Here is a 21758-nt window from a genome sequence, read left to right as displayed (position 1 = left end):
CGTCACTATAAAAAAAAGCAATAGTTTATTCGCTGTGCAGCGATTGTTTGATCGCCCAGCTGTAAAAAATTGTGATCTCCGCCATTTTACGAACTGTTCAATAAAACTTTTAGGGTAGGCACTTTAGGACCAGCGCGCACTCGTATGAACATGCCGTTGCAGAATTTGAAATTCTCGCTGATATTCGAATTTTTATTGCCATATTCTATTACTTTTGCAGAATATCACAACTACGAGTTTGTTTATTATTTTTTACTACAACCGTTACTTTTGATCTGGGTCCAGTTACATCAAAGCTTGTTGCACGATGTTTAAATGCGAAAAATACTACTGTGTATGCATACAGTGACCCGAATTAATATTCGGACGCTCTAAAAAGAGACGGTAATTCTTTTAATATTGTACTGTACGATTTGAACTTTTCTGGGAAGCTAGAACAATCAGTTTACTGCAGGATTTGAAAAGAAATTTTTTCAGAAATTCCAATTCATTGGAATTATAGAAAAAATACAAAAGGTTGCATTTTACAACGTTTCTATGTGGGCTTGTATTGAAAATTTGATACATTTTGTAGATCCCTATCAATTTCGTTGCAGAATACAACTTTCAGAATTTTCTCTGCAATTCCGACAACTTGCGATTTCGTTCAAAAATTTTTGTCACGTTGTATAGCAAAAAGCAATTGTTCTTACGTCTGGAAAAGTAGTCTGAGGCGCCTCTAAAAATTGCCATTTCATTATTCAAAACAGTTTTGACACTATTAAGTTTGTCTGTGTTCTATAAATTGTAAAAAGCTCAACTTTTATATAAGAAAACAGGTTTAATTTGATGTGCACAATGTAAAAAAGATTACATAGAACAAAAATTATCCGAGTTGAAACACAAATATCTGAATTTTGGAATTCAAATTGCTTTGAGTACAAAGGGTTAAAGAGGTTATCGTCTTTTTAACAGTGTCCGAATATTAGTGGGAGTCACTGTAGCTCTTCGAAAGGATTCTGTCGAAGATCGTAGTCCACAATAATTCTATCCGTAATTGGTGAATCTTGCAGCGGAGTGGCATTAAAGTTGTTACGTTTATCACCGTATAATGTACACCGCAAATGAGCAGCGATTATTAGTATAATTAACGGTTGGGGCGTGCATTGGTGGGTGCAGGTGCGGTAATTAGCGTGCCTCTGATACGTGTAATCCAGTATTCTCGCGTGATTGATGCTGTGACGGCGCGGAACGCTGGAATTGAAAATTCGAACGATAAGTGCGACACGGGGAAATGTAATTATTGCAATTTAGCGGGAGCTTAATTGCTTCGTCCGGGGCCTAGCAGACACTTGGATTTCCATGAATGAACGCCTGCTGCGGATACGCACGGAGACGGTGGATGGTGGAGACGTTCGCGCATCGTCTTCATTTCGAATAATCAACTTGAATCGTGTATAATTCGCGAAAATAGAAACCACTCAGCTGTTTACTATTACAGCTTACTATTTTTATCTGCTACTCGTCGGCGATCTAGCAATTTATGACAAGATACTGCAGTTCCCGCAGATTGGTGCGTAGAGTCGGTAGGCAGAGTTGGGCAATAATCGATTAAAATTTTAATCATGATTGATTAATTGATTAATGTGTACGATTAAAAAAAGAAATCATCGAAGAATCGACGATCGATTCAATCGATCGACGAAGTTAATCGTCAATCGTTGATTAAAAAAAGAAACAGAAAGTGGAAAGTGATTCTTTAAAGTTCCCGTTTCTTCTTTTAATTAAGCCGGAAGTTAAGCTAGATAATCCTGCAGAAGAAAAGTTTCTGCTCCTTGAAAACTGTTATAATGATACTTTAACACGAGCTATGGCTATTAAGCCAAAGAATCTTCAACTTCACGAAATTGCAATTGTTGTCCCTACAGTCCTCTCGCTCTCTTTGCGTATTAATGAAAGATATTTTCATCGTCTCATTTTTACGCTCGAGCTAGTACGATCCGCGTTGTTTTACATTCAAAGATGGCTCTCGTTATTTTTAATCGACATTGTAGATATTGCAGAACGGATAGATATAATATAATATTATTAATATATATAATATTATTAATATTATTCATCTCGCTTCGCGTTGCAATCGTCCTGCACGGTGGTACGTTTAAAATTCAAGGGTTGAATTTCACACCATGCACACGCATTCTGTCTCGCGAAAAATAACTTCGTTGCTTGTCAGTGTTTCTATCCTTTCTTTACGTTTACAAAGGCAGGTGTGTAGCCTCTATAATCAAGCGGAAGCACCGTACATGAAAGCCACGGAAAGAAGAATAGTAACTGCACAACCGAGAGTAGAAAATTAATATCACGCGGTGATGTATTATTTCATTTTCTACTTTATTTGCCAGCTTCCGGTTCGTGCGAGCTCATAAGCGTTCCGCCATTTTATTCCGCGTCACGATTTCAATTCCCTCTTTCATTTCGATCACTACTCCGGAGAAAATACATGCTTTCTTTCTCTTGCTGGTTCTGCTTCGGTAGTAATTGCCAGCTCTGTGATTACGACAGTGGAATTTCATTATCACGTAATTCACGTTCAATATTCTCCAGTGAATTCGACTCTAATATAAATAATGACGAACACTGTCAAGTGGAATGTTAAAAATAACTTTGCCCCAAACATTAACGAGAGGGAACGTGGAGGTAGTTTATAATATCAAGATTAAATGTTGTTTTCACAGTAATCATTAATGGTTAGTGTAAATGGACGTACATATTGTATAATACATATTTCATTTCACGGTGTAAAACATGTAGCAGTGATTATTTCTTTTAATACATGCATGTATTTGCGAAAGAAAATCTTTAAAAAATATTCCAGTAACCATCGCGTTTATTTTTGAAATTATAAACTGTGGTTGTATACATAAGGCTGGTCTTTATTTATAATCACTAGACTGCGGATTTTTATGCATTTGTGGTTAATGAGAATATTCAAAAAATACTGCAAGTATAATTCGATAGAATTCAGTACGATTTTTAATTGTTTGGTATCTACAAAGGCTATTCCCGTGGAAGATAGAATTTTATTCCAGCCGGGTTTTTAATCGAGCTTGGACCATTCGATAGCCTACCCAAAAAAACCCCTCTGCCAAGTTTCAACCCCCTATCTCATCTGTAAGGGTAGTTATTCAGAAAAATAAAAAAACCAGTTTTTGGCCCATTTTCCCTATTTATTGACAATTAAAAATTCTGAAAAAATTCTGACACATTTCGGATACCAAGCCACATAGTAGGTATCATTTCCAGATTTCTCCGCTGCAAGCTGTGCTTGTAAAAAATGAAAAACACGAAAAAAATCGAAAAATGCAGATTTCATGTAGAAATCTAAAAGGTGCTATCTAAAATGTAAGATCGTCAGTACAGGTGACTGTACTAATTTGTTCAGCCATTAATAATTATAATTAATCGTGATCTCAGTTTCCATGTACACACGAGACACAGTTAAGTAAAGTGAACCAGGGCTGTTTTTATTCAATTAGGTCCCGTTCTTTGAGCTTTGTCCCAAATAAGCGGCTAGTCCGATTAAACGATAGCTGGAATCAAACGGAATCCACCGTGTGTTAGTTATTTACATAAAACAACGGCTAAGACTGAACAATACACCCTTTTGACCAAAGGCACGTTCTCCTTGGAATAATCAGTTATCTCTGGATGCCTTCCGACGGCGCGGCCGCGTTACACAAGCAGCTAAACCGCTTCAGTTCAGCTCAAAGCATAATTTTGGTTGGCCGGTTTGCTGTCCGCTGTTTGGTTTCATCGAATTTCGTCCGAAGAAAGCGTTCTCCGAGCCACAAAAGTATTCGGGCGCCCTTTCATACAGAATAACTTTGTCATAATTGTACCGAACGCGACCTGATTTTTTATAATCAATTGGAAGCATTTTTGGAAAACATATATTCCAAAAATTACAATTTACAAGGTCACATGAAAAAATAGAAAAGGCATTTTTTTTAAAAAAAACTTTTCATTTAATAATTTTAAATATACAGGGTGTTTCGTTTATCTAATAACGGAAATATCTCGTGACACACTGAAGTTACGAAACAAATTTGTTTACAAAAATTGTTCAGCACGTGTGATGTTTTCAGGATTCGAATGGTGGGAGGAGAAATTTCAAAGACAAACTAATTTTTTAAAATGGAACCATATATCTTTTCCGTCGTGACACGATAGCATTTTCCAGGACAAATTCAACGAGATATCACATTATGTTATTTACTATTTATTTGTTATTTGGATATTCAAATGAAAAGCAAAAATAAAAATCAGGTCGTCGTGTACAATTTAAATAAAAATTTAAATGATAAGCTATTTGTTATTTGGATATTTAAATAAAAAGCAAATATAATTTATTTATTATTCAAGCAAGAGTCTGAATGAATTATTTAAGACAATAAAGTCAATTGTTATTTGCAAATACAATTTCAATTATTATGTGTATCGACAAATAAATAAATTAAATTGTATTTTTTTATAGGCGGTATACCTGAAAAGAGGTTGCTATAGCAGACAAAAAAACGCGCACGTGTTCATTGTACATATGCATATAGAAAATCCAAGAAATAAGAGAAGACCAAAAACTATTTATTTGATTTCCACCTCGATCCAAATAATCTTCTATTTGCAAATAAGAAATAATAAATAGATCACTTTTGGAATGATTTAAATTACTTTTATTTCAATAAAAAGTTTCGTTATTACATTGCAATTAAAATCACGCGTTTATTTATTATTTAAAATAAAATTTGCCCAAAAACACTGCCCACTGTACGCACAATCGATTAATAAATACAATTATTAAAACTCGCAAACAGATTTCCAAACACAACTTCATCGTTTCCACGGAGTACGTGACCGTTTAATAAAACGTTGCCGTCTGCGAACAAAATCCGTTGGTCCGAATAATATAATCGATTTTTCAGAGTTGTCGAATATTTATCGCCATACATATTAATCGTTTCGATCGCGACGGAAAAAAAACGGTTCCGTGTGACGCGTCCTCGGAAGTTTCGTCGTTGGAAACAGGATTTTCCCGACGAATCTGTAGCCGGCGAACAAAGCAAACGCAAATACAGTTGACTCGTTTTATTTGAGACCGAATGGAACGGATATTTGCGAGAAGCCCGCCGCGCCGCCGTGTCCCCCTAAAAAGCTTGCTAGTTGGAAATTACATTTTTTAACAGGTTGAGTGCACACATGGCGTGCATTTGCGCCTGTTTTTCGGGCTAATACGATTTACGGGGAAACATATTTTACGTGTAGGCATATAGGCGTATCCTTGCTAAAGGTGTTCCGATAAAAAAAGAGCTATATTGACCGGACAAATATTTTATGGCCTCGCAAGCATGTTTTCGGGGGAGTTATGGTCGTAATACATTATTGTACACTAGCGTGTCTGCATTAGCCGGACTATTTGCGACCGGGAAAGTGATAATTATTTACACGATTTTTTCTCCGACCTAATTAGACTTTATCAACAAACTGGAGTGAAATGGAACTTCGTTTTCTTTTCCAATATGTTTAATAGGCTGAAAATAATACAGCAATACAGTGTTCCCGCGATTGATGTGACTGTCGGGTATATGATTTTAACTTTTTTGGGAAGCTAGAGCAATTACACTGCTCGAAAGAATTAAGGGATCACTTGGGCGAACCCGAAAAATTGGTCCCACTGTACGTGATCATAACTCCGTGAAAAATTGCCGTGTCGATATCGTTAAACAATGGTTTGAAAGCCTGAAACCTCTAGTTTCAGATGCTCTGTGTTTCAAACTGTTGCTATGTTGGCTTTTTACAAAGTTATAGCGAGATGTGAAGACAACATTGACAGTTCACAAAAATTTTGTGCAACTTTGGAATATCACACGGGGAGCAAAAAATTTTTTTTCAATATTTAGTGGGAGTTACTGTGTATCTACACTAGAAAAATATTTCGTTGAAAATCGATAATAAAGAGGAGGATCAACAGTTGCGAAACTGGCAATATTTATCGAATCTATTTATACAAGCTGCGTGTGCCAACCTCGTTGATTATTAACGTCGATTTCAACGAAAATAGAACGAATGAAAATCTACAACGAATCCAAAATAAACTGAATTCTCGCGTTCACAGGATCGAACAGCTTTGAAATGTTATTTAAATAAATATTCTGTCATTCTCATGAAATAATATTGAATGATCATTTAAATGAGAAACAGTCGATCGTTTTTAACCACCTGCCATGAGCATTTCAAACAGAATCTATCAAGTACGAGTGTTGTACTTCTTCAAATAAAATTCTATTAATTTCTAACGAAAACAGTGAAACACAGAACAAAAGATAAAAGTTTTCTTTTCTGGTTTGTGAAACGATTACGGATAAAGAAGTTGCAGTCATTGCAGCCGAGAAAAAGATAGCACGGTGTGACGGGGTTAACGAGGTTTTCCGTTAAAAAACTAAACAAATTACATGCACGCGCTAGATCCGAAGTTGAAATGGAAATATTTCTCTGCGCCCGCATGTCAACATCAGTGCAATTTAATTCACGTGATACGAACGCAACGAACGGCTGCGCGGGCGTTAACGCAACAGCGTACACTTTGCATTTAAAAAATTGATCACCTGCACACTGTCGTAGCAGGAGGCCGCGAAGCGCGTCCTATAATTGGCAATTAAAACAGGCGAAGGTCATCGAAGCATAATTAAGACGAACAACCCGAAGGGCTGCGAGGGACAGAGAGAGAGAGAGAGAGAGAGAGAGAGAAGCGAAAGAGCTTGCATTCGTCGTAGCAAACAGGCTTTATTCGTTGTTCTGGCCTGAACAGGGCCGCATAGCGGCACAACGGAGAATTTCGAAAGGTCGTTCCGCTCTTTTCGTGCACCGGGACTAAGCCGAAAGGTTAAAAAGCTGACGGGGAGGCCCGCGGGCGATGCAGATATGCACGTAGAGAACTGTGCAGCTTGTGTATGTATGCAGCTCGACGATGCGACCGGAGACAATGGGGCGCAGTGTGAACTGCGCCTAGCACTGTGTTTAGATAGGTGAACTTTTCGATAAAATGAAGCTTTAATCTCTCGAAGATTGTATAGGAATTTATGAATGAAACACACTGCATCTTTAGAAGGGGAGGCAATATTAGATGTAAGTCGTTAGGAATGTTAGGATAGATTAACATCGATTACGCATAGACAATAAGGCATAGGGCCAAAGTAGGGCAATAACACTGTCCAACAAATTTCAACTTTCTTTATGTTCCCTAATTACTGTTGGGTCCTTCTTACAGAGTTTCTTGCGCTGATTCCGAATCTGTCCTTAATTTTTCTCCTGTACGCACAGTTTTTGAGGAACGGGTCCCATGGAAATCACCGACACGGTTTTCACCGACAACAATTCACCGACTCCAGATTTGACCGACAATAGCTTTGGTCGACAACGCTTTCCAATCATAATGTATTAATTATTTCGTTGTTTCCCGATCGTAATACACGGTTTCGATCAGTAATACAGACGAAGCAAATTTGCAAAAATTAACCTCTCAACGTTTCGATCCGGGTTTGAATCATTTTCAAGAGAATTGCGTCTGAAAATATATATTAAATGAATATAATGGATATTTAACAAGGTAAAGAACTGATTATATTAAAATCTTTTGAAAAACATACTTGCTATGTATAAAGAAATGTTTAAAAAAGTGTATTAATATTAATATTAATGTATTAATATTGGATATCACTGTGTTTGGGAAAGTCTACAGAATCTTTTGCTGCAAAGAACAATTCAATATCACTTATAATAACATCACAATATTTGTTTAAAGCAGGGACTTTAATACCGGTATTACGAATACCATTAAGCCTTTCCTCTTTATCTGAGGACGATGGTCTTCCTGATTTTGTAGATGCTCCATCACGAAAATCGCCTGCAATAGCCTGTAATATAAGATCAGTATGGTTCTTTGCTGTGGTGACTTAGAGCAGACATACGACCGCAAAGGGTTGTGTCAACATCCGAGTATGTACCTGGATAATTCTTATTTGACATGAGATTGTATATGTTCTTGTTGGCAAATAGCAAAATTGCTGCAGACTGGCTACATAGAAGCTGAAACTATGAATTCTAGTGAGAGAAAGAGAATATTGAATACGAAATATTGAATAATGATTATATTGATATAAGGATTCACTACATACACAAATTCTTTTTGAGAATATACTCCTCCGCGAAATAACAGACCAATAAATTTTTCACCGTGGATTCCCACTGCTCCGGTTTCCCTTGTCCCATTTTCCCGGGTAATAATGCCTCGAAATCTTTCGCGGAATTGAAATTTATCTACTCGGCCCTGAGACTGGCAACCCTATATCTGGAATAATTCCTCGAAATTTCCTCGAACCCGGTAATTCAACGAAATATCGAGTTCCCTCGCGTATGCCGAACCGGAAAACATATTGCATTCTTTTCTCCCGTATTTATCCGGGGAACATAACTCGAGTAATTCTGGAGAATTTCCGGTGTTCACAACGAAGTTTCTCTTATTACCTTCCCACCCCGCAGGGTGAATAATTTACCTAATTTCCCAGGACCCCCCATCCCCAATCGCCGAACGATTGAATCGTCTTCCGTTGAGCGTCTCTCCCGCCGGAAAAGTTTCTCCAGGTTTGCTCCGGTGGTGGTTATCGGACCGGGAGCATCTCGAGGAGAGCCGATAAGCGAGCAAAAGCCGTCGCCCTAAAGCTGGTGAATCGATTTTCGGCGGGTTCCTAATGATCTCTACTTCTTTTTGTCGCAGCTTGAGGACCGAACAACCGAGTGGCCTCGACACCGGCGGCGTCCGTCTCGAACTGAGCAAAGCCCTCGGTCTCTGGGCACGGAACTCGAGGCTCACCTTCCAGGAAGTTAACAGCGACCGGGCGGACATCCTGGTGTACTTCCATCGGTGAGTTTCATTTGTCTACTCAGCCGTGTCTCGTTCCGCGTAAATGTTCCCCATGCGCGGAAACTGACTCACGCTATTCGAACGAGTCGTGGTGTTGTTCCTCTTTCTGATCCTACAACGCAGTGTGTCCAGACAGGGGTAATCGAAAAGGAATCGGGGGGAATACAAGTACCCCCTCTCTGATGACCAGAGTAATATGTGACACGTTGCGCGACGAAAATAGAGTGAGGCAGAGTGAGGCGAATGGAAGACACGTTGCGCGTGCGCGGTAGGGACTGAACGGTGGAATAGGATAGTGGAAGGGCATAAGGTGGAGAGCCTGGAGGGGGAAAAGATGTTGGTTTCAACATGAATCTGGCCACACTGCTACAACGATGTCTCGATGTACAGTAAGCAGCACAACCGATTCCACACACTTTAAATCAGAATAACTTTTTATATGAATGGACCAAACGACTTCAATTTCTCTGTCAGGCTAGAAGAATTAGTTTAGTAAATGATGTCTAATAAATAAGTTGAAAAAATGCATTTAGAAATCAATTTTTAGTATTGTTTTTCACAATTCCCCCCGACCAAATGCATTTTTTCAACTTATTTATTAGACGTCGTTTACTAAACTAATTCTTCTAGCATTACAGAGAAAAAGTCGTTTGGTCCATTCATATATAAAAGTTATTCTGATTTAGAGTATGTGGAATCAGTTATGCTTCTTACTGAATGTATATCAGCCGTTTGTTTGCCGAATCGACCAACCACGCGGAATAACAAGTGAAGGAAATTGTCGAAATAGGGTAAATCTACCCTAGTATTTTTTCCCAATAGAATTGAAATACGTAAAAATATATATTTTACCCTGAATCGATTTGTACAAAGTTCAATGAGAATGTATTCCCATGATGACTAAATTCTCAAATCATTCCCATACTTTTATCATCTCAGAATTCAAAAAAACATTCTTCATGAAAGGTAAAAATAAGGCTATTTTTCTTCTATCTCGATCACCAAAGGACTGTGTTCTTCACATGTGATTCTACATTTTTTATATTGCTTTAAATTACCTTTAATGGAGAACTTTAGATACCTAGTTCGATGCAATAGAAACATAAAAAGAAACTTCTCTTGCCTTTTCAATAAAAAATTATTCACGTATTATTCACTTAATAATTGCTATTATTTTAATAGGAATTGTAAATTTAGCTCATTGGATACTTAAGCAGTATATTTTTAATTTTATTAAAGAACGCAAACTCTTAAATACCTCAATTTAAATATAAATGGACTTATAGGTCAAACGGGTCCATTTTCTTGATTGAAATTTCATAGCAAAAATGGGGGAAACATTATCCTAAGCCGTTTTATGTAACAATTTTTCAGAAGCGTATGAGGGTCAAATAAAATAATGATAAAACTCATCTTTTGTTCAGCCAGCATTTGTCCGTGAAACGAGTAGAAACTATTTTAAATAGACCTCGATGCGTTCAGTCCTCTTCGCCGGAAGTATTCGCAGCTGCGAAACAGTCAGCCCGAAATGACGCTAGCGTTACAGAACTATTCACGACTGCCGAATAATTCGCGCAAAACGGCAGATATTAAATAGACCTCCGTTTTAATCGTACTCTCATTTCCAGCTGCGTCGTTACGATAAATTTCCCGGCAACAAGGTGCTTCGTAAATCGAGCTATTGATTCCCTCTTTGTCTGCTTTTCGTTGTTCCCGTTTTCATTGTGCTCGGGCGTTCTCGCGTGGATTTCGCCGTTCAGCTCCTCTCGAGCCACTCGAAATTTTTCTTATAGTTGCTGGACCATCGTCGGATTCATAAATTCGTTGGTATCTGCTGATCCGGACTCCGCTAAATACCTCATAAATCCGTGAAGTTTCGTTTGTCCGTCCGGGATCGTTTTGAAATAAGCACAAGCGATTCCGTAAATTCGTCTGTCAATAATAGACATTAATTAGGGGTGTGCGGATACCGGAAATCGCGAGTGCAAAGAGGCTCTTCCTCTTCTTTTAACAACTCCTTGAATGAATTAGCACAACTCTTTGTAATAGGGACTCTCTCTTGGTTTTTGAGATATCGAGTGATCGACATTATCAAATTTATAGATGCTTTCGGCTTTAATATAATTATATTATATTATATTTATTAGAGTAATTGATCGGAACGGTAGCGTCGAAAGCATCTATAAATTTGATAGTCAACCTTTACGATCGATAATTGGAATTATTTGATCGAAATTATGATCGAAATTGCTGTCTTGGACGATTTGTTAGAAATTCGTTGATCATCAATTGCAAAAGGTCTGACAGAAAATTTCAGATTGATAATTCACAATTTAGCTGTATAGAAAATAAACAATTTTACAGTTCGCATTCGTGCACATTGCCCACGGGTTCCGAACAGTTATCGATGACTAATAGTCGCAACGAACCGTCACGATTTATCGAACCACTGATGGTACACGTCTGATGTGACTGTTTGGACGACAATCATAACGCATACGAGGCTGTTATACAACCTGCGATATAGCGCAGTTATGTTCGCCGGTGTTGCCTTAAAATCTGTCGTACTGCCGGTTTAATGTGCATCAAATTAGAACGTGTATTAATTAAATCACAACAGAACTACTAATTGTCAAAATATTTATGTAGATGAGAAGGTGTGAATTGTTGATTTTCCCCCCAAAAAAGTACACACTACGAATAGAGAGAAAGCATCAAAAGGAAATTTTGTAGAGTATGTCCACAAAATTTGACGGAAAGCGGACGAGTAGTGTCAAAGGCTTCGTGGTGATGCGATTAAAAGCACAGTTTCGAGTAAAACGTGAAGCAAGTTATGCGGAAACGTTTCCCTCAGACGAAATAAGATATTCTAAATTCAACTTTTAGTCAGGTTTCATGCAGTGTTTCCAGGTTTCTCTTCGACAGAAAAAACTGTTGCGGATTACGTTTTGAGACGTCCGCGTCCAAAGTAATTTTCGAGCCTTTTCCCTGTACAGGGTGTCCTATTTGAAACGACCCACTCGAGTATCTCCGAAACTGTTAACTTTCCTTTTTCTATTATACGTGTCGTTTTTCTTTTTTAAATAAAAACTGCAATTGTTTTTGCACCGAACGAATATATGTATGTTTTAAAGAAACATTGCCGCCGGTACTTGGAGAACTCGTCGAATGTATTACACGGTTCGTCGGTGAAACTTTTAATTGGGCCACTCATTTCGGGTTTGTTCTGTTTCAGTGGTTATCACGGTGATGGATATCCTTTCGATGGCAAGGGCCAGATCCTGGCGCACGCTTTCTTCCCCGGCAGAGATCGCGGCGGAGACGTTCATTTCGATGAGGAAGAAATATGGCTGCTGCAAGACGACAGCAACGAAGAAGGTAAGGAACAATTCGACGAATCATATTTTCCTTCCTGAAGTTTTACTTCGCCGTGAGAGCGCCAGAGAGAAAGAACGTGGCTCATCGAACCCGAAGGAATCGATCGATGGCTGACAGGATATTTATTTCTAACAAGGACGCTATTCGAACTGTGACTTTGAATATTTTAATTTATTATTTAAAATCAATTAATACCATTAACACGCAAATAGTACTTGAACACTACATTTCCAGTTCTCGAAATTTGTCGATGATTCAATTGTGATCATATTTTGTACAAACAAATGGTACAACCATAAGCTCGAACTCGTTTTAAAGCTTGAGTCCTTTGTTTTGGCAAAGCAGTGTTCATTTTCCTCTACGATATTTTTACATGATGAAACAGGTGGGAAACTATACTGAGAACCACTTTTTCCCTAAAAAATGTTGCATATACAAATGTGTCCAAAAAATTTGACAAATTTTTGTGGTAAATGAAATTACCATGGTTTTTAAGACTGAAGCCTTCCTTTTACAACGACTCCTTAAAAATTGATGTATTGGGTTAGCAAGAAAGTAATTTCGGTATTTTAAGGTGAAATATATAAAACCGAATTTCTATATTCAAGCGATGAACTTTCATCAATAAAATATTTTCTTATTTGTTCTTTTTGGCAACAAATAGAAATATTCATGAAAGATCATTGCTTGAATAAAAAAATTGGGCTGTATTTCACCTTAAAACACCGAAAATACTTTCTCGCCAACCCAATATGATATTTTTCACTGTTTCGTGAAGGAAAAATGTTATTTACCTCTCATTCAAAGCTCAATAAATCATAAATTAAATTATAAATAACAAAAACTAACTACTTAAATAATAAATATACATAACATATGTATAAGGCCGAACATAATACAGAATACAGAATGACAGAACCGAAAAATAATAGTTACAGAACCGAAATAACATCGGTTCTCCAGAACCGTAACCGATATTCTTGTAACAGTCATTTATAACATCATTTCGGCTCTTCATAACTGTTTCGAGAACCGGAATCGACATCACAACAGTTTTAAATCTGACACAGTGTGCCCGCGTGCCGCAGAATTCTGTATGAAAAGTTTAATGGTAAATTCAATTATCGCGTAAACTTTCCCTTAGCTCGGGAAGTGAACGGCGGGGCTTTGAAACGCGACGTGAAAATTCCGTGAAAATTCCTGTTGGCCGCACGCGCGCACAGGGATTCGAGCCGGAAGAGAAAAATTAATTGAAAAGTATGATTCGGGGATTTGAATGCGGGAATATCTGTCGAGATTAGCGGACCAGCGTCAGCAATTAAATTCGAGTGTAACGACACGGTATTCGTCGGAATATTCAGGGGAAAAGTTCCACATGGTCTTCGGGGGACCGGGAGGTTGCATTTATCCCGGGGGTTGGCTGTTTTCTATCCTGAAATTCAAATTTCCGGGATTTCCGCGGTCGCCGAGAGAAAAGCGCAGCGAGAAAGAAAGTTTACAAGGGATTTCGGGGATGGAGAGAGAAAGATTCCTGAACCGAGGAATTTTCGTCTGGGCGATATCGGGTCCACCCAGTTCCTTGGCGATTCTCCAATTCGGTCACCCCGTGACCGAGAACGAATAAGGGGATAACGATAAAAGCGTTTCTCCGTTCCGCCATGTTGCTGTATCGTTGCCGTCGTCCGATACAAAACGTTTCGGATCCTCGCAGCATTACAACTCGTAATGGCAGCCTCTAAGACGGATCTCAACGCCAGGAACAAGTTTCGCGAAAACCGTGAACCTTGCGAAATAAAACACAGCAGAGCGTCAATTATCCGAACCTCGATTATCCGAACTTTCGATTGTCCGAATCAGTGAATGAGTGATATCGAAACCCGAAGAATTGCTAAATAAAGGGTGGGCCATTTAAGTTTTGGAATCTGAATCGGCTATAAAAAAAAAAACTAATGAATATTTTCTCAAAGTTATGAGTTTATTAAAAAGATTGAACCTTTCCATTTAGGAATGGAAGACAAACATCATTCAAATGACTGCCACGGCTAGCCTTACAATACCCCGGGGAGATTTTTTTTATTCGAGTTATTCAACATTAAAGTAAACGTTGGCTTTTTAACTTTAACTGGCTCCTGAAAGCGAAAAAATTATCGTAGAATCTTCTGCAAAAAAGCAACAGAAAGAGCGTTTCTTTCTCTTGGAGGCAGTTCGTTTGTTTTTTTTCAATTTCATTAACATCTGAAATTACACCTGCTCATTTCTGTCATAAATGCGTAAGATCTGCCGTCTAATTATAACCTTCGACGATACCTTGTGAAGGAAAAGTAAATTGAAATAAATGTAATGATAAGAATGACTTCATCATCGTTCTTTAACGTCTACCACAAAGAGTATTTGTTATAGCCTATACATTCAAGCAGTAAAGATTGTTCATTGCAGAGTCAGACGAAAAAATTACAAGAAAATTAAAGGAGGGATTAAAAGACAGGTTATATTTAGGAATCAACTATAGTAGTATGAAACATTAACGAACACTAATGTATAAGAGAATAAAAGTATGAAATGTAAATATCAGTAAATATTGATACAATGCATCGATAAGTATTAACTAGTAGTAGATACAGCGTAAACTATTGTGAAATTATTGTGAAACGTACAAAAAGTAAATATCAATGAATAATTTTCGATGTTAATAATTTGAAACCTGTAGCCCCTGTTTGTGTTAATAACAGTCGAGTTTGTGAATAAAAGCCTTTGGTAGATTAACAAAATCCCCGGCTTGATTAACCGCGCGATCGTTTGAATTAGTAATTTGAATATGCGAGCGATGACTATTAATTGGCGGAGAGTCCGGGGGGACGATGACGATCACGGTGTAATTATGCTTATGCTAATGGGAAGCTATGGAACGCGAGCGAAGAGCGAAAGCTAAGCCGGAATTATTAACAAAGGCAATTGGAATTGTTCAGAAACTGTATCGAAACTAACGAAACTTCTAGGAATAATACTCGGTATGGATCCTAACGGACAACTGGCTTTAATCACGTTATTTCTTCAGCCTAATCCTCGCGATACCTTTGTAATGAACTATATGATTTCATCTTTCGTTAATGTCAAATGGATTATTTTAATACATTTCAGTTTGAAGGAACTGCTGTTATTTATTTTTACAATACATATAAATTACCAATTCGAATAATATTACTCATTTAGTCATGTGAGCAAATATGTGTTAAGATTGTAGTACATATTTAGGAATACTGTTATATTATTTTACTGTTATATTATCAATTATTAATATTGGCTGAACCACTGGACGTGACAATATTAACGAAGAAAAATCTCGGTCACCTCAATTTGTTGCAATTTAGGTAGAAAATTTTCATTTTGCATAAAGAAATCCGCTGTCTAGTTATAATATTGTAGATCATTGAGTTAAGCTAGAACCATTTCACATCTCAATTTCAGTTTATATAAATCATAATAAACCTACCAATTTTTATTTTAATTTTAGAAGGATGTCGATTAGCAATTCGTTACTTTCCATAATGTTTGTTCAAGTCGAATCATGTTCCCCTATAACGGTTGTTTCTATTATAAATAATATTAAAATAAAAAACGCCACTTTTTTACGATTTCCACGGATGGCAACATAATACAATATCGTAAAACAGTTTCCGCAGCAGTGCGTTTCGCAGCCGAAAATATTCGGAACGGTTGCATGTATGAAAAATTCTGTGCACCATTGATGTCAGCGTTATGAATTGCTAATATCATATCCCATCAGAATCCGCGGGACGTTTGCAAACGATGAGAAACCGGAATACCACAATTTGCAACTCCATTGGAACATTAGCATTTTCCAGGCGCGCTGACACAGGAGATTCATCTTGAATTCTGACATGCAATATCAAATGTCCCGCGCGGACGTATCGCCGACAAATCTATTTCGAGTTTTATTCGAACGCGATTAATCTTCCGACTAATTGTTGTTGCTTCAAATGTAATTAACAGACTGCTGATTTTATACGTTTATGACGAAAATGGGTAAGCACAATTTAAAGCAGCGGACATATTAAGAAAATTTAAAGACATCAACGTATTCGTTCCAGCTTAAAGGATAATTAAAAGAAGAAAGAAATTTTGATTTCATTCCTGTGTCTTGCAATCAATGCAAACATTTTTTATTTTGCACAAAGATCCGCAGACTTTTTTATGGAGATCGATGTATTATTTTCATCTTGTGGAAATTATTAAAGGAAGAATTAAAATTTTTGCTCCAGTTTCGTAGGATTGATACAGATGATTTTTAATTTTCACAAAAATTCGCAGTGTATTTATTACTAAACTACTCTTCATCTTTGTCATTTATTTTTATTATCAACAACTCAAGACTGTTCAAATTATGTATGCTATATAAATGTGTTTCTTCTATCGATCGTATTTGCTGATAATAAATTTTTAAATGTTTTTCAGCGCAACGGTTCGATCGTTTATTACGAATTATAAAGCAACTTTGCTAATTGTCAAACAAAATCAACGTTTCGATCCCAGTTTGGATCTTTTTCAATTTATTATTATAATTCGTAATAAACGATCGAACCGTTGCGCCGAAAACATTTAAAAATTTATGTATGCTATGTCTGAATACAAAAAGGATGAAAAATATCAATTCACTGTGAGTGCTGTAGATAAAACATTTGATGATTCTAAGAAAAATATGAATATATTTCTGAGAAAATGCAATACATTCACATAAAGTATGGTTTATGGAAACCACAAACTTTGAACACAGTTGCTCGTTTCAGACTAACAAAATATGTATATTGCCTTCGGTCTACAAAAATGTAAATGTAAACCTTGTGAATTAAGATTTGCACAACGCTCGCCATCCAACTGAAAGTTGCCAACAGCAATGAAACGCGGATACACAAGTAAAATATCGAAAGATACTGGACACGTATTTTTTTTTATAGCTGCCTGTTTCCACGTTTACGGGGTGAAAATATCTTCCAAAGTTATGGCTCTGGTATTTTATGAAATATCTTGACAATATGACGTAAACAACGCTTTTGAAGATCCATTGCCAGCGCCAATATAATCCAAATTCCACTTTTACATGAACATTTGTTAAACGATTCTTCCGACAATAATTCTGTGCCATTATAATTTTGTTGTTCGCTTAAATTTACAAAGAAAACGTAACAATTTTATCGCTTTGTGTATGTAGTGTCTCTAAATCATCGATCTATTAAAAATATAACAAAAAAGAAAACAAAATTTGTCTGCCACGATATTAAAATTAATAAAATAATTTTCGTAGAAACATACTCTTCATCCTAACAGAATCATGCTTGGTTTTCATTATCATTTAAAACAAACTATTATACTATGAATCTAGAAAATAATAAAAATTATGTGCAATGTCTATTAATTTCTGCCATTGATATAAGATAAAATACAAAAGAATACGAAAAGATTTTTATTCTCAAAAATGTTCCTTGAAAAGAAGCGAATCTGCTAAAATGAATTAAAAACGATGGGGTCAGAGCAAGTCCAATTAGAAGTAGAATTGCTTTAAAAATGGGTCAACAGTTGAATTTTTTACAAGGCCGCCCGTCAAAGTATTTCAGCTTGCGAAATAATAAAAATTAATTAGAAAATTTTTTATACGCTAGACTTGTAGAATAACCAAACCCAAATGTTTTTCTCATTATATATATGTATACAATGACCCGCACTAATATTCGGACACTCTTAAAAACACCGTAACTTTTCAAATATTGGACTATGCGATTTGAACTTTTTTTGGAACGCTAGAGCAATTAGTTTACTACAGGATGTGAAAAGAAATTTTTTCAAAAATTGCATTTGACCGGAATTGTAATGGAAATACTAAATGTAGCATTTTACAACTTTTTTATGCGGGCCTATATTGAAGTTTTGAAAAATATGTTTTGTACATCTGTGTGGGTTATATGCATTGTGAAAGTTTCATCGAAGTCGGTTGATGCGGGGAAAATGACAGTGATTGAAAGATGTAAGAATTCTTAGATTTACTGCTGTGTTATAGGTTGAAAATCGTGAGAATCTGCAATTTTTACCATCTTTAAACGCTTGTAGCTCATTGCTTTCAGGATATGTTTAATTGAAACAGATCTACAAAACGTATTTTTTAAATTTTCAATATAGGCCCACATAAAAAAGTTGTGAAATGGATCTTTTAGTATTTTCTCTGCAATTCCGACCAATTGCAATTTTCGAACAAAATTTCTTTTCACATTCTGCAGTGAACTAAGTGCTCTAGCTTTCGAAAAAGGTTTGAATCGTATAGTCCAATAGTAAAAAGATTGTCGCGTTTTTTAGAGCGTCCGAATATTAATGGGAGTCACTGTACAATTCTCATATCGCTTTCTTCAGCGGGAAATCATGATAACTGTACAATGTCACTAGGAGGTACAGTACTGTCTCGATATACAGTGAATCTTTTTTGCTTAGATGGCAGAAGACGCGAAACGTTGTCAGAAACGTTTACAGAGTTACTTGCTCGCTATCAGCGAGAAACCACTGAACTAATCGCGAGACACAAGACTCTTCAACTCCGTGAAAAGTATCGGGCGTCTTGTAAGTTCTTAAAGAACTTCCGTAGATATCGAGTCGCGGCAATCTGAAGTGTCATTCGAGGACAACCGTAATTCGTTCCACTTATTTTCGTGCTCGTCCTCGAGCGGGGCTTTTGATTAAGAGCCCTTGACTCCGGTATATTGCAGCCGGCTGCTGTTAACGTTGAAATTTCAAAGTATCGTGGCGCGGCGAAAGTTCGTAACGAGGAAACTTCCCCGGAAGATCCCGTCGATGACGATGCCCCACGGTAGGCCTCCGTACGAATGCTTCGACAACGATTGATGTCTGACGATGTTCTTGCAAACATATCGCGATGGCAACGTACAGGGTGTACAAAAAGTGAATCTTCGCCACTGGATCGCCGGACGGCAGTGATGCCAGAATCATGGGTCGTGGGTTTTTTCCCCTCCGCTCGCTCAGCCGGCTCGACCCCCCACTCTGACGCACCGTCGTCGCCAGGTTGCTCCTACTGCGCACGCGCTACACGAACGTATCTCTACTCTGTCCGTGTGAGTGCCTGTTCGATTGCACGCGCGCTACACACACCAGCGTACCTCTACTCTGTCCGTGTGCACTGCTTGTGCGCTTGCGCCAGCCACAATCTATTTTTAGCACTCTCCATCCACATCCACGCCTGCTTGACGGAAACGAAACTGATTCTGAAATTCGGCCGTCGAGCCGTCGCGTCGAGCGTATCAATCGCAATCTGGAGCTAGCCTTCGAGTCCCCGCGTGCAGCGAGTTTTATTTTTATTTTTCATTACTTTTTTAATTATATTTTTTAACCTTCCAAAAAATTTAAATATATATTATATATATATTCGTAAGTTTGAACCCTTTATCTCAACCAGGAGGGTAGTGAAAGGGTAAAAACTAATTATTGGTTTTTCCCACATTTTCCCTATTTAATGGTATACTTAAAAATTCTAGAAAAATTCTACAAAATTGTTGATATTATTCCTTATGATTGTGAATTTTTTCAGATTTTTTACAAATAGTAAGTATGAAAAATCGTATAGCCGGATATAAGATGGTCAAAAGTGCTCATCCAAATTAATTTTTAATCACACCATGTTCAATAAAAAATTACGAAAAAATTCATGAACATTCTGCCTAATAGCATACACGCGATTGAGACCAATTTCAAACTTTTTGGTTGTAAATAGCCAATATGGGTATAGCCGGATAAGATAGTCAAAAATGCCCTTGAACCGAATTTTATCGACGATGTCCCATTCGATATAACACCAGGAAAAAACATCTGTATCTCGATCGGGAGGGTAGTTATGGGGTAAAATCGAAAAATCAGTTTTTGGCCTATTTTCCCTAGTTAATGACGTTTAGAAATTCTGAAAAACATCTGACACATGTCAAGAGAACCCAAATACATACTTTGCAATTAGTTTCAGATTTTTAAAAGGGAAATATCCTGCTTGTAAAAAAATCAAAAACCTCAAAAAAATTGAAAAAATGCAGATTTCACATGGAAGTTCTAGAGTGTCCACATTTATATTTTTACAGTAGCAGTATATTGTTATAAGTATTGTTCATGAATTTTTCAGATTTTTCGGTTTGGTGCGCTGTTGTTAAAAAAAATAAAAACCGATTTTTTCGACGTTTTTTCCGCGAAGAACTAAGCTAACCTTAAAATTGTTACGTTCTATTTATTCTGTAAGTCTATCCGGCTCTGATAAACCTTGAGCATTCTACAGAAGTAATTAAAAAATGAAATCAACTTAATTAATATTTCTACAGTATAGACATTACATCTAGAAATATAAATCACGTTTCCAACAATTCAGTTGGCTCAGTGCGTTAGGCGTTCATACCTAGGAAAGATCATCAAGATTTTCATCGACTAGATAAAAAAAAAATGCTGGTGGCTCTCACCAAATGACACTCACATGCGAGAGCTACTCGAGCGGAAAATTATAGTGCCCAACATCACACTAGGGCCACTTAAATGACTTGAGAGATCTACATGTAAAACTCAACATCATCATATTGTACCGTGGCACGATAGCTACCTAATATTATATGTATACAATATGTATATATCGTTGTTAGTAATAAGTTAGTCCCTAAGTAGTACTTAAGCAAACATCCTATACCAAAGACTGTTAAGGGGTTTTTTTTTAATAAAACTTTTTCCCCATTCTCCCTTCCATTATCCCTTAAGGCGCCTCAGCTTACAAGTAATCCAACCGTTACCCAGTTCCTATTTATTCTTCCACCGTCCAAAGATTTGTGAAGCACCGAGATTCGCACGCGAGCGAACAATCAGCTTAACATAGCAATACTGTGTGGAGATTTTTATTATTTTTGTTGACTCCTGTTAACTCTGATTGTACTAATATATTCAATAAACATGTTTAAAAAAAAAAGCGCGTTAGGCGTTCGACTGTTGACTGCTTATACTAGGTTCGCTCCCGGCATAGGTATACATTTTTTTTACTTGATTAATTCTTTTTTTTTATGTCTGACTATATAATAATCAATGGTGTGTTTGTAGATTTCTTTTAGAAGCAATATCTACATATTCAAAAAAAATATTTTAAGGTGAAATTCGCAAAAAAATTATAATACATACATAGCTTGTGCGGATCGTAATTATCTCAGTTTCATTTTATCGTGTTTTCTGTAAAGCATATTTTATTTTATCGATGAATTGAAAGATTTATTTATGTTGAAAATTGGAGGAACTTCTGGCAGTACTCGACATTTTCAGCAGTAATTCCATTTATGTGCCTTCGAGTTTTAAATACTTTGTTATAGAGAAAAGAAAGAAATTCAAGTTGTAGAAATGG

The 21758-nt window shown here is 36.9% G+C and overlaps 1 protein-coding gene across 3 annotated transcripts in view; it reads left to right on the top strand.

Annotated features, from left to right (window-relative positions):
• The window catches only part of Mmp2 (Matrix metalloproteinase 2), a 187833-nt gene that overhangs the window by 151302 nt on the left and 14773 nt on the right, over window positions 1–21758 (top strand). For all 3 annotated transcript variants that reach the window (XM_076426243.1, XM_076426242.1, XM_076426244.1), the window contains 2 exons: window positions 8807–8953; window positions 12189–12331. In XM_076426243.1, coding sequence (XP_076282358.1) covers window positions 8807–8953; window positions 12189–12331 — 290 coding nt within the window. The remainder of the gene's footprint in view (window positions 1–8806; window positions 8954–12188; window positions 12332–21758) is intronic.

This window comes from Lasioglossum baleicum, chromosome 6 (assembly GCF_051020765.1).
Source record: "Lasioglossum baleicum chromosome 6, iyLasBale1, whole genome shotgun sequence".
Lineage (NCBI taxonomy): Eukaryota > Metazoa > Arthropoda > Insecta > Hymenoptera > Halictidae > Lasioglossum > Lasioglossum baleicum.
Note: the sequence above shows the minus strand (reverse complement) of the source record. Positions and strands in the feature narration are given on the sequence as shown.